Below are 14,084 nucleotides of genomic sequence, written 5' to 3'. Positions count from 1 at the left end.
GTGTACCGTCTAATATTGCGGAAAACTCCTTAATTAAAAGATGTATTAAGTGATACTTCTCAAGAATTTTATCCTGATAAAGCAATGTCTGAAACTAGGCACAACTTATTCATCAAGAATTGTTAGGACTGACTAAGGTAGCAATTGACAATGTTATTGATGCTTTGGATTATTCTCTGTTGTTATGATAAAAGAACTTTGACATCACATTTCATTTGCACAAGAACAAACTCCAACTTTATTCTTCAATCATGGAGAATTGCCAAAACTTGCAGTAGTTGTAATGATCTTTATAATAATTTATCATTTTATGAAATATATCTTGGTCCATTTGAATTGATCAATCGTCCTAATAATATAATTTTTGTTTCACCATGACCACGTGATAGGACAGTTCTTGATGTTTAGAAGACTACGGAGCAACACATGTGTTTATGTTTTGTAAGAGAAAACATCCAGGAGGTAATAAATTGCAAGCATATTCAGATGAAATATCATCTTTTTAGAACATATTAAACTTTTTTGTAACAATGAAAATGATATGTTACATGATGTTATAAATTCATCTAAATTATATTTTATGAAGAAACGTCGAATGTAAAATTAATTGAAAAGAAGTTAATATCTTGAAACAATTTACTTTTACTACCTACTTGTGTTACTTTTTACTACCTAATGTTTTATTTATATTTTAATATTCAAGTAATGACAGTTGATTTACAGCATAGTTGGAATTATACAAATAGTATATACGATTCTGTCTGTTNTACGAGGTCTGTTCAAAAAGTATCGCGAATTTTGTGTTTTTTCAAAAATTATTTATTTATTCATGAATATCTATTTTGTCTCCTTCAAAGTAATCCCCATCAGATATTATACACTTGTGCCAACGTTTTTTCCAATCCTCGAAGCACTTCAAAAAATCATTTTTTGTGATCTTGTTCTGTTCTTCCTTTGATGCCGTCTTTATCTCCTCAATCGTAGCGTAGCGTCGTCCTTTCATGTGCCTCTTCAGTTTCGGGAACAAGAAAAAGTCACAGGGGGCCAGGTCTGGGGAACACGGTGGCTGCGGCATCATTAGTGTGTTGATTTTGGCCAAAAATTCGCGCACAAGCAACGATGTGTGAGCAGGGGCGTTATCATGGTGCAAGAGCCAAATTTTGTTCTTCCACAAATCCGGGAGTTTCTGGCGGATTGCTTCGCGCAAATTGCGCATAACTTGCAGGTAATATTCCTTATTGACCGTTCTACCCTGTGGCAAGAACTCATGATGCACCACGCCCCTGCAATCGAAGAAATCTGTAAGCAAAACCTTCACATTCGACTGAACTTGGCGCGCTTTTTTCGGTCTTGGCTCGTGCGGCAGCTTCCATTGGGATGATTGAGCTTTGGTTTCCACGTCATAACCATAACGTCAAAACCCATGATTCGTCACCAGTTATGACCCTCTGGAGCAAATTTGGGTCGTCGCGGACAGAGTCCAACAGCTCCCCAGCAATGTTAATGCGATGCTGTTTTTGGTCAAAATTGAGCAATTTTGGTACGAATTTCGCGGCGACCCGTCTCATGCCCAAATCATTAGTAAAAATCGAATGGCACGAGCCAATCGATATGCTTAGGTCCTCAGCAACTTCTCTAACGGTGATTCGACGATTGGCCAATACTATTTTCTTCACTTCATCAATGTTTTCGTCTGTTGTTGACGTGCTCGGGCGTCCGGCACGCTCTTCGTCGTTCACATCTTTGCGGCCCTCTGAGAACATTTTGTACCACCGATAAACGTTGCTTCGGTCCAAGGTAGCTTCACCATATGCCACAGTCAACATTCGGAATGCGTCCGCGCACTTAATTTTGTTTTTCACACAAAATTTGATACAGATTCTTTGATCCATTTTTTGGAATAGGCAAAAATCGAAGACGAGCCAAAACACGTCCAAACAAAACAGCTGTCAAAGATAAACTGAATATTCAAAATGGCCGAACTTGTCGGCATAAGTGAGGGACATGAGTACCAACATAATGCCACAAAAAAATCGAAAATCGAATATACGTAACCAGTGGAAATTCAAAATTCGCGATACTTTTTGAACAGACCTCGTACAATATATGCATTAAAATGTTTCATAATCATTTACAAAATCTCAAACAATTTATTTTTAAGTAGATTTCTGACCCGTTAAATATGTCCTACTAGAAACGAAAATGTTAAGAAAAATTATAATAATGTTCAAACTGCGTTCTTCGACTTATTTTCGATTGCATTTTTATTTCATGACCAGTCTAATTTGAATTCTGTTTGATTACTTAATGATGCGCTTTATTTCGTCATATAAACGTTCTAAGCTTACTGTATTCCCTTTGTTTTTTTGATTCAGCCAAAGCAATCGATTAAAGCAACAATAAAAGCAAACTGCTTTCTAAGGCAAACTCTAACACAAATGTAATTTGCAAATATCTACATATTACGTATTTAGATATTTTGAAAATATCGCTTATAGACTCACACAACAGCAATTCGATGGGGCTTTTATATCTATTAATTAACAACTTAACGATGTAACAAAAGATATTTTATTTTTTATTTTTCAGCAATATTTCCAAACTGCAAGTCGAATAATATTATACCGCTCAATAACAAGTTAAGTGAGAAAAATAAGTAAATTAATAGGTAAGGAAACTAAAGTAGACGTTTCTTCTCTAAAATGGCAGCATTTTATTTTAAATGATTGTAAAGTCGATAAAAATATAAACGTGTTTAACATTTTGTTTTACAAAGCGATGTTCTACGATAACATTGTATATTTTTCCGTGTAATTATAAGTACTTGTGATGAAAAGCGTGGTAGTTTTACAGTATTTGCGAAATTGCTTCCATCGCCGACAGAATGAAAAAGTTATCGCAAATACTATTAATATATTATACTTATCGTAAAATATTCTCCTAAAGACTTCAGAATCCTCCCCACATTCACGGTTTACATAGGCAGGTTTACACAGACGTCCATTAAAAAAAAATAACAACGTAACGCGTTTGCTTGAAACTGTTCACCGCTCATCGAAAGCGTCTCTATTTTTGGATTGCGCAGTGCATCCACGTCACAATAACTTCAATTTAAAACGTCGAATCTTCTTATGTTCTCGTTGGCTCTTGTCTCTCCGTAACTTTAGAAACGTTTCGCTGAATGATAAGGTTATACATTCAGGAGAACGATTACCTTCGATGTCACGATATTGTTACAGTATAATCACTACAAAAAAATATTTCATATAAATAGTTTTGCACAATAATAGATCAACGATATTTTCTTTCTTTAAAGATGGTTGTTCGTGGACGGAGTGGCGGTGGAAGTCAACTTTAGAGCTCTATGTTGTCTGTAGAGTCGTTGCTTACAGAATTGGTAAAATTCGACTTCACGGGTGAAATTGCCGCGCACCAGGTCTTTCACTTCTTCGCTAACTGGTGGTTTGAAGAAATTTCTATTGATCCTCGTGAAAGAATTTACTTGGTCTAAAAAGAAATTTAGTATGAAATAATAATAAAAATAACAGTAACAACATGAACAATAATAATAACAACAATAATGACAATAATAATCATAATAATGTGATTTTAAAATAAACAAAAAATTAACTGATTGTTTACCATAATAAACGTCAGTAGCTCCTTGGAAAAATCGCGGTATATAGTTTTCCAGTACTGTGAGAGTCGTATTCATGTCCTCCAAAACACCAACTACAGCGTAATGCTTCTCTACTGCCAACTTCGCACGTTCCAGAGCACCCATAGTATTAAAAGGACTTTGGAAAGAAAGATATATGCCTTAATAATATATCAAGTTCTTCGTGTGTTTCGTAATTATATTGTTCAAATATTATTGCAAACTGCAAGCGGAACTCTTTGTTGTTAAAAAATTTGTTGTTAAAATTTATGACAAAAATTCATACTTACGTGCATTTTTCGCTGTGTCCACAGAAAAAAAGCGTTTGTCTACGATGATCACCAATGCCCTCGTGGATCTCACCTTGCAAGTATCTACATTCACGGTCGCCCTTGAGAACGCACGTCTCGAAATCCTTCTTGAGCCAATTTGGATCGGGCAATGGCAAATCCGGAAAGATCTGCTTCCTCTCCACATAATACCATGGTGCTCTTACGTAATAATACCAGGATATGACCCTCTCCACAGGATCACGGACTATGTTGATGTAAATTGGTTCCGGCAGATGGAATCTGACGACGAAGACAGAGGAAAGTAGAAAATGATGTAGCAATTATCCAAATTGCAATTGTCCCGTGGTACTCACTCTGTGAAGTTAGTGAAGCAGACATGCTTTACGTAGACAGATGGTTCTGAGTAACTGCTGACCATCCTAGCGAGCTGGAGCTACGAATATAAAAGAAGTCGAAGCATTAAATCTACGAATCGTGGATGAAATTACATCGGGAAAATGAAATTCTAAACAGTATTTAAAATATGAAGTACTAATATCTGGACAAATCTAAACCAATATTTAAACGTCCCTAATTCTGGACACACATACTATTGTTGTTTTAGCCTTTAAATAAGAATAATTTCTCATTAAATTTTTAGATTTAGTTTTTAAATAAGAATAATCTAATTCAACTCAATTATTTTTAAGACAAAGAATTCGTAGAGATTGCAATAAATTTTCAAACAATGAAATTTTATACAATTAATTTTTTTTATCTCTGTTACTTTTATGAATATTTAATACTTTTTCAAAAGAAATTTTTTTTTAAATTGACGAATTTTTATCTCGAAAACTATAAACATTAGCGAAAAAATTCTCAGAACAAAAATGTCTTAGAATTAGTCAAGGAACACTCAAAAATTTTTTCGACATTTTTTTAGACATTTTTGGAAAATTATATTTCCGTATTTTCTACAAAATCAAAAATTGCCTCGGAAAATTCTGAAAAAATTTGAGAGTGTTCCTTGACTACGTCTAAGACATTTTTGTTCTTAGGAATTTTTCGATAAAATTTATAATTTTTGAGATAAAAATTCGTCAAATTTAAGAAAGAAAGTTCTTCTTTCAGCCGCCATTGTGCTTCACCAAAAAATTTTTCAGACATATCTAATTATACCATTTTGAAGTTCAAATGCCATGGACGCAAGATTTTCTAGTTTTAGGCACATAAAAAATGTATAGAGTACGAAAAAGTCGTTTAAAAAAATAAAAAATATAAAAAAATCACAATTTTTTTTTATTATCAATTTTCTCGTGGTTGAAAAATTTTTTTAATTTTCTTCACCATCACCATTCGAAAGAGCACCCTCGAAAACATAGGGTACAGTGGTTTTCAATCATTTTTCAATCGAATACATTACATGGTATTAATTCAAACTTGAGCGTCCAAATTACGTCTTTTGCGCGTTAACGGGTTAACAGAACGTGTGTGTTAAAAATGGTTTGCCAAATTCCGTTCTGGAGATTTTGATGTTAGTGACGCGTTCCGTTCTGATCGTCCAGCAGAGATTGATTCAGCTTTAATAAAGAATACCGTCGACAAAAATCCATCGCAAACAGTACGAGAGATTGCTACAACACTTAATATATCCCACACAAGTGTAGAAAACCATTTGCGTTAGTTGGGATACATTTCTCGCCTCAATGTTTGGGTGCCGCACGAATTGACCGAGGCCAACTTAACCGCTCGCATTTCCATCTGCGACGCGCTGCTGAAACGCCAAGAAAACGATCCATTTTTTAAACGGTTGGTTAAGGGAGATGAAAAGTGGATCGTCTACGATAACGTAGTACGTGAAAGATCATGGGGAAGCAGCAGTGAACCACCACAAACAACCTCGAAGGCAGTATCGCACCCGAAGAAAATTATGCTCTCAGTGTGGTGGGATTATAAAGGTATCATTTATTATGAGCTCTTATCATCAGACAGAACGATCGATTCAACTGTATATTGCTCCCAATTAACGAAATTGAATCAAGCAATATGTTCGAAACTTCCAGAATTGGCAAATCGAAAGGGAGTCGTTTTCCACCACGACAATGCCAGACCCCATATTCCATTAACTACTCGGAACAAATTGTTAAGGCTTGGCTGGGATGTTTTGCCTCACCCTCCTTATTCACCGGACCTGGCACCCTCTGATTATCATTTGTTCCGGTAGCTGCAAAATTCTCTGAACGGGAAAAACTTTGCTAATAATAAAGCTGTTAAAACGCAACTGGATTAGTTTTTTGCCGGTAAACCTTAGACGTTTTATGAATGTGGGATTATGGAATTGGTAAAAAGATGGCAAGAAGTCATAGAAAAGAATGGTCAATACGTTATTGATTAGTATATATTTTGTATATTAAATAAATTGTATTTTATACCATTCAAAAAACCGAACGAACTTATTTGCCAACCCAATAAAAAAAACTGTTCTCCCGTCTTATGACCAACAGTATATTACGATTGTTTCTCCTGTATTCCAAGCACACGGCTTCGCAATCAAAGAAATAATTTGATAATAAGGATGAACTAGTTTTGTATTCAAATTTTCAAAAAATGCATCCTTATATGCTATGACAAAAAACATTCAAATATAATATTTCTCCAACATACGGACGCGTTATTTTTAAAAAGAATCTAAAGCAACAATAATACTCTACTAAATACTGGCCATTTCTAATATATATATTACTATTATATTTTTGATATCCACAAACCATATGTAAAGTTGATTTCATTACAATCTTAATTAAACATCTATTTTTATAACTTGAAAACAAGGGCATGTAGATAGAGAAAAATCGCGAACAGCATGATTAAATTTTAAAGGTTGTTCTGTAAAAAACAATTGCTGGTATAAAAAAAAAATCATTGTAAATATTAAAGCACTTAAATAACCCAAGAACTCCTTTAAATCAAAGAATTTTTGTGTTTATTTTTTATATTTAAAACAATCACTTACGCAAATTTTCATTTTTGCCCTATACATTCCCCTTCACTTCGAATTGTTAATTTCATATTTACCAACAAAATCTTTAAAGTGAGAAAGGCAAATATTTTGCTGAAATGATATTAATTTGAACTTTGAATTTCACGAATTTCAAAAGCAGTAAGTACTCTTCTTCCAATCATCATTTCTCTCGTATTTAACTCTATCCCTGTATTAAATAACTAGTTTTTACTCAAAGGTAACGTCATCTGCGTTTCCTCCCCCGCCATATCATTGAGACGGAAATGAGCCACACACCGAAAGAGACGAGAAAGTTAGAACCGTTAACGCGCGAATCACTTGATCAACCATATCATCCGATTTTTCTATCATTTTATAGGGCCCGGGCAACGGGATTGTAAATAAAACGGATAACTACACTAGCGGCTGCCACCGCGCATTTGATGGTAATTAAATGGGTTTTTTCCGGAGGTCGCCTTACCTGCTCGATAGGCGCGAGACGTATCGTCTCGACTCGCTGAACGCGGTCCCTATTAAACGAAAACATGTTCCTTATCGACAGCCTTCTTAGCAGCTCCATAAATGTCTGGGAACCAACTTTCGGCACGCGATTGAAGAACAGCACCTCCCGATCAGTTCTCTTAGTGTTGTTGAGTGCATTAATGTCGAGGACTTCGGGCTCCGCATACTGAAAAATCACAGTATGAAAAATCATAATACGTTTCGCTTCCTTAACATAATGATGAATCAAGCGTGACTTCTAACTAAAGGACCATCAGGATTTGTTCCCTCTGATTTGGACAATGTTAGTATTTGTTGTAGTGCTACTCTCTCACAAATCAATGTGATTTATTATGTAATGATCTCATAATAAAATAATTAGATGCAATTCTCAAGCATTCGCGAGAAAACTGTGTTTCAAGTTTTCCTTGATGCTTATGTATCAACTTAAAGCGACGATGATAAACTAATAATCGAGAGCATAAGGCGACAGAGAAAGACGAAATGTTGCGTGTTGCAAGTTCGAGTTTTTTTTTCGTTTTCTTTCATTATGCATTTACATGCATGTTGCATGTGATCACGCAACATATTTTTAACAAGAAAATATCGAATATATAACAGGCATTATCTCATCCTCTTAGACGCATTACGCTTTCGGTTACAGCTGATCGGTACAGCTGATAGTTGACAATCATTGTTGTAAATCTATATATAAAAATCAATTTTATAGTGAATAAATTAAACGTATTTTTCTTACAAATGCTTGAGAGTTGCATCTGATCATTTTATAATTGATTCGTGAAAGAATAGTAATACAACATGTACCAATCTCGTCCAAATCGAAGTAAACGATCCTGGTTGTCCTCTTGTAAATATCACCCACGGTATACCGTCTTCATAACATCCCGCCAGGACTTAATGAAATTCTCTGTCTGACACTAACAAGGAACATCAACTCTGTATCCTTCGATGGAAATGAGCCTGAAATGCATTGTAATTCAAACCAAAATAGGAGACAAATATTTTTATACACGCGCCTAGACGGACTTTTAAAATACTCATTTAAAAACTATCGTTTTTTTTTTTAGGAGCATGCATTGTCAAAAGTGTAAGAAATAGAAAACAATTTTCTAAACAAAAATTAAATGATTTTATTAATATTTTGTAATGGTATCAGATATTTGAAATCAGATATTAGGAAAATGTTATAATTGTCAACATACCCTACTACTCAACAATTTTTTTATAATATAAAAATTTTTTTTCTACAAGAAAAAAATATATTCTAAGCCAAATTCAACCATGTGTAATGATATGATTTTCCGACATATGGAATTTTTTTAAAATAGGAGGAAATATCCCCATATAACCATAAAGTTATTTGTAGCCGTTGCAAGTGCAAAGTTTATTAGTGCATATCACTAGGTGTGTGTTTCAAATTTCTTTTAATATTAATAATTTTTTATATACTTTTTTGATTATTTGCCTTTTGTTATATCATTATTTTGTTACAGTTTTGTGAAGAAATATTTCTTGGTCTTTTGCACAATCTTTATAGAAAAACGTGTTTACAGATATGAAGAAGTTTTAACCATATATAACATTATATTATCTTATTGAATAAATATTATCAGTTTAAAAAGATTTGCAAGAAGTTTGGTAACCTAGAAAAAGGTAAAAATTATTAATATCTATTAATATTTTGTAATAAATAAAATGTATCTGATAATGACACGTTGTTATTTAATAATAAAAGATAATAATGTTAACACGTTGACTGCCACGGAACTTTTCACGATTCTGGTCTAAGAAGCCAATTTGATTTAATCAAGTAATGAAGCGACGAGATAACTCGTAGTTGGCGTCCTGGACAAGTAAACAACTTACGAGATATCTCGTAGTTGGCAGTCAACGTATTAAAAAAGAAATGAAAAAAAAAATTAAATGAAAAGATTTTGTTACACAACATTTAAATGTACGTATACATGTATATGGGAGAAGATGGACATGAAAACAGATAATAATGGAGTTTGTGACTTTTATTCCTTCTTATTCTTCCTCATTGTGCCGCTAAGCGTCGGGGTATTTTATTTGTCTCTGAATAGATGCTTTTTCGCTCCACGTGGGTTATTAGCCCTAAGGAACCTGGGCACACAGATCGTATACATGCATATGGGACCTACAGTTTAACGCCGGTTCCGAACGGCAAAGTTGGAGAGAAGTTTTTTTTCTTGGCAAGAGATTACTCTTTGGTGGTTTGCCGGGCCACCGAAAAGAAGCTACGAGCGTGTGAAAATTTTTTGGTTTATGCCGGAGAGCGAACACGGGACCTATAGTAGACTAATGCGCAATCTACCATACCACGCTCACGCTCGAGTTTTATTTAATACTTACATTATTTAATTGTAACATATATTAGGTGGTTACATTGAAATCCGTTGTTCTTTTTTGTTATTTAAGCATTTATTTGTTAAAAATTTGTTGTGTTATCTTAATCAAAATACGAGGGTGGATCAAATATAAAGCCTTTTGCAAAAAAAACCATATATTTTTCAAAATCAATTCTAATCTACATTACTCTTATTTTTCTACATAGTTCCCCATCTTATCTATACATTTCCTCCAACGGTCTGGTAATTTTTTAATCCCGGTACATAAACAGTTCGCGGGCGTGTATCAAACCAATTGCACACAAACTGCTGCACCTCCTCGTTCGTTGTGAAGCGCTGTCCACCAAGAGCTTCTTTAAGTGATCCAAACATATGGAAGTCGCACAGCGACAGGTCTGGGCTGTAGGGAGGATGTTCTAGGACAGCCCAGAACATATCAGCCAATTTTTGTTGTGTTACTGCTGCGGTGTGGGGTCTGGCGTTGTCATGGAGAAGCAACAAACTTCTAATCGGAATGCCGCGCCTTTTTGACCAATAGGCAGCTCGAACTAAAGTTCCTGAAAGATTTCAAGAACAGTTAAGTGCCGATCGCCTTCAATGAGTCCTCGAACAACCTCGGTGTTCTGCGCTGTAATTCTGGTGCAGGGACGGCGCGGGTGGGCAATGTTTTCGATACGCTCCCGTCCTTTCTTAAATTTGTCACACCACTGCTTCACTCGAGCCCAAGAAAAAGTTCTTTCCCCGAACTGTGGGAGTAAACGGCGCCGAATTTCAACAGCATTTACATTTTCGTTGACGAGAAACTTAATAATAAAATGTTGTGTAACTGCGGGGTATACCTCTTTCTCGCTCATAGTGATTATTGCTGAGAGTAAAAAACACGTGGCGTGCCAACGTTATTACTCGCCTTCCGCGTGACCACCCTCCACTGTCCAAAACGTTGCAGACCCCTCATGCCGACGAGCGAGCAATTTAAAAATGTTTGTTTATATTTGATCCACCCTCGTATTTTCACTCGGATGTTACTACGAGGGTTGATCCAGAAATAAGGTTCCCATCAATTTTACAAATAGACAACATTGTTTATTCTCATAGAAATTTACATCGTTGGAAAGATGAAACTTTGCTCTATTTTTCTACATAATCGCCATCTTTTTCTACGCATTTTTGTAGACAGCGCTTCAATTTCTGTATCCCAATGTCGTAGAACTTCGCCGCCAACCCGTTGAGGAAGCGTTTCACCTCTTCTTTGACTTCATCGTCGCTCCGTGCAACACTGAGAAAACTCAGGCGAGCTATCCAGAACCGCCGGCAAGAACGACTGACAGCCGGTGTAACGCTTCTTCACGACAACGCACGACCTCATGTCTCTCGTCAAACCCAGGAACTTTTGACACACTTAGGATGGACGGTCATGCCCCACCCACTTTACAGTCCGGACCTCGCGCCTAGTGATTATCACTTATTCCCCAAGTTAAAGGAACACTTGGGTGGCCAACGCTTCCGGAGCGACGATGAAGTCAAAGAAGAGGTGAAACGCTTCCTCAAGGGGTTGGCGGCGGAGTGATACGACATTGGGATACAGAAATTGGAGCACTGTCTACAAAAATGCGTAGAAAAAGATGACGATTATGTAGAAAAATAGAGCAAAGTTTCATCTTTCTAACGATGTAAATTTCTATGAAAATAAACAAGGTTGTCTATTTTTAAAATTGATAGGAACTTTATTTCTGGATCAACCCTCGTACTTTCTTGCACCTCTCTGGTAATAGCTGAATCCCACCTCGAAGGAATGCACTGTTTTTTGACGCTATTCACTCATGTATCTATTTTTGGATTTCCTTGTAATTATGGAAGGGTATATCTTCTAAGGCGTTTTGCATCGACCGAAACAAATATTAATCAGTTGGAGCATGGTCCGGAGAATGCACTGAGTGAGGGAGGACCTACCATTCCAGTTCCATCAGTATATTGTTACGCTCGCGCGGGGAAATAAAACGAGACAACGTTAAAAAGAAAACAACTTCAACTTTATTTGCTATTTACAAGGAAGCACACGTAACTCGCAGGCTCAAGCTCTCTTTCGTTAAAGACCGTCGCACACGTCACAACGACTCAATCGCCCCAGAGAGAATCTCTTTAACCCGTTGTTTATCCGTCAACGCTGATCATCTGTTGTTTACGACTCGTTGCCAAGAGAATCAGCTATATGTTCAGGCGCTAAAAGCGCGGGTATCAAGACACGGGCGTAACAATACACATAAACGAAGTAGTAAAAACAATACAGAGAGAAGAAGAGGAAGAAAAAACAATAAATTTTACCAGTTTTTAATTACTGCATAATAATTTTGAATCGAGCTGAACAACTTTTTACTAGAACTGGAAATAATCGTTGATGATTTTGTTTGTTTGAAGATTCTTTCGTAAATAATTGATTGCAGCATGATACTACAGTCAAAAAATAATTATTAAATAACTTCTAGTATGTTTGAACTATGATGTATTAATTACCTTCTCCGCAATGATACGTTGCCCATTCGAATAATGGATTCCATTCTGATTGGGATCCGTTTGAACATCTTCTGAAAACAGATGATAGTCTTTAATACGCCTTAGTCGCTAATTAGATTCGCGAGAGTCACGATTAACATAAAAATACATCAGAGATGATTGTGTAACTAATATAATGCGCTATATTGAATAAAATAATTGACCTTACTTAGAGAAATTCTTTACAATTTTTCTAGATGTCGCATAAAATCCTATCAGAATGTCCAAATTATGTGAAATCAGGAGCATTGAACTTTCTTTTATAAGTTATTTATTTAATGTATGAGACAAGGATCGTTTGCGTGCAATCGACTGGCGGACAAAAGTGAAAGCGCTTGATCTATTTCGTTTATAATTTCATATTATTTCGTTATAATAGATTTTAAACTATCTCCCAATGGCTCAAGAGATATCTCAATGTTTTCTTTGTTATTATGTATTCTTATACATAGATGTGAAGTCTCTTTAAGTGTTTGAAAACATCTGTGCTCAGAGACTGAATCTCAATACATTTGAATGCGTCTAACGGCGCAAAATCCGATAGATCAAAACATGTGCTATGATTTAAAAACAAACATATATTATGATCTAAAATTTTATTCCTACACACAATATTTCACTACAATATTGCCGAATGCCTTCGGAAGCCGGACTTTGCTTAATGCTTGATAGACTCTGCCGTGCGAGTCAACAAACTAGAATTCCTATAATATTAGGTGAACAACTTTGCTCCCGCCGTTTTCCTATAGATGGCTTTAGTGGAACTTAGTGGTCAAAGTAAATAGATCATATACGTCATACAATTAACTTGGGCATCTGTCAACATAACCTAATAGTTACATTAGTCGATTTGTATCTGTACCATAAAGTTATCGTCGATTGAAGATGTCAGTTTACGAGCCGAATTCTCGTCATTTGCGGAAGGTTTTACTTTTCTGCTTCAATATGAAGAAATCTGCGGCTGAGGCTTATCAAATACTCTCAAATACCTATAGTGAGATCGCTATTAGTGAAAGAACGTGTCGTGAGTGATTTCAACGCTTCACGAACGGTGATTTTCACGTCGAAAACCGGCATAGTGGTGGAAGAGGAAAGATTTTTGAAGATGCTGAATTGGAGGCATTACTTGATGAAAACTGGTGTCGAACTCAGAAAGAACTGGCACAATCATTGAAAGTGACTCAACAAGCCATTTCGAAGTGCCTNGTAGTGTATTACGAGCTATTGAAACCAACTGAAACAATCACAGGCGATCGGTATCGAACTCAATTGATGCGTTTGAGCCGAGCATTGAAAGACAAGCGGCCGCACTACGCCGAGAGACACGAGAAAGTGATTTTGCAGCATGACAATGCTCGACCCATGTTGCAAAAGTGGTCAAGACATACTTAGAAACGTTGAAATGGGAAGTCCTATCCCACCCGCCGTACTCTCCAGACGTTGCACCTTCGGATTATCACTTGTTCCGATCAATGGCATACGGCCTGGCTGAGCTGGAACACTTCCAGTCTTATGAAGAAGTCGGAAAATGGATAGATTCGTGGATTACCTCAAAAGATGACCAGTTTTTTCGACGCGGGATTCGTGCATTGCCCAAAAGATGGGAGAAAGTAGTGGCCAGTGATGGACAATACTTTGAGTCATAACTTTATCTTCATTTTTTTTACAATAAGGCCTCAAATTAAAAAAAATCCGCGAGAGCAAAGTTGTAC

General features: G+C 36.0%; 1 protein-coding gene across 1 annotated transcript in view; it reads right to left on the bottom strand.

The window, feature by feature from the left end:
• Positions 1–2,739: 2,739 nt before the first annotated feature.
• Positions 2,740–14,084, bottom strand: part of LOC106742980 — a 32,481-nt gene continuing 21,136 nt past the window's right edge. Inside the window, exons 5-10 of the mRNA XM_014616401.1 lie at positions 12,334–12,404; positions 7,413–7,619; positions 4,305–4,384; positions 3,949–4,230; positions 3,643–3,797; positions 2,740–3,507 (exon numbers count right to left, since the gene is read on the bottom strand). Coding sequence (XP_014471887.1) covers positions 3,311–3,507; positions 3,643–3,797; positions 3,949–4,230; positions 4,305–4,384; positions 7,413–7,619; positions 12,334–12,404 — 992 coding nt within the window. The 3' untranslated portion in view covers positions 2,740–3,310. The remainder of the gene's footprint in view (positions 3,508–3,642; positions 3,798–3,948; positions 4,231–4,304; positions 4,385–7,412; positions 7,620–12,333; positions 12,405–14,084) is intronic.

Source organism: Dinoponera quadriceps, unplaced genomic scaffold (genome assembly GCF_001313825.1).
Source record: "Dinoponera quadriceps isolate SergipeBrazil2010 unplaced genomic scaffold, ASM131382v1 scaffold990, whole genome shotgun sequence".
Taxonomy (NCBI): Eukaryota; Metazoa; Arthropoda; class Insecta; order Hymenoptera; family Formicidae; genus Dinoponera; species Dinoponera quadriceps.
Note: the sequence above shows the minus strand (reverse complement) of the source record. Positions and strands in the feature narration are given on the sequence as shown.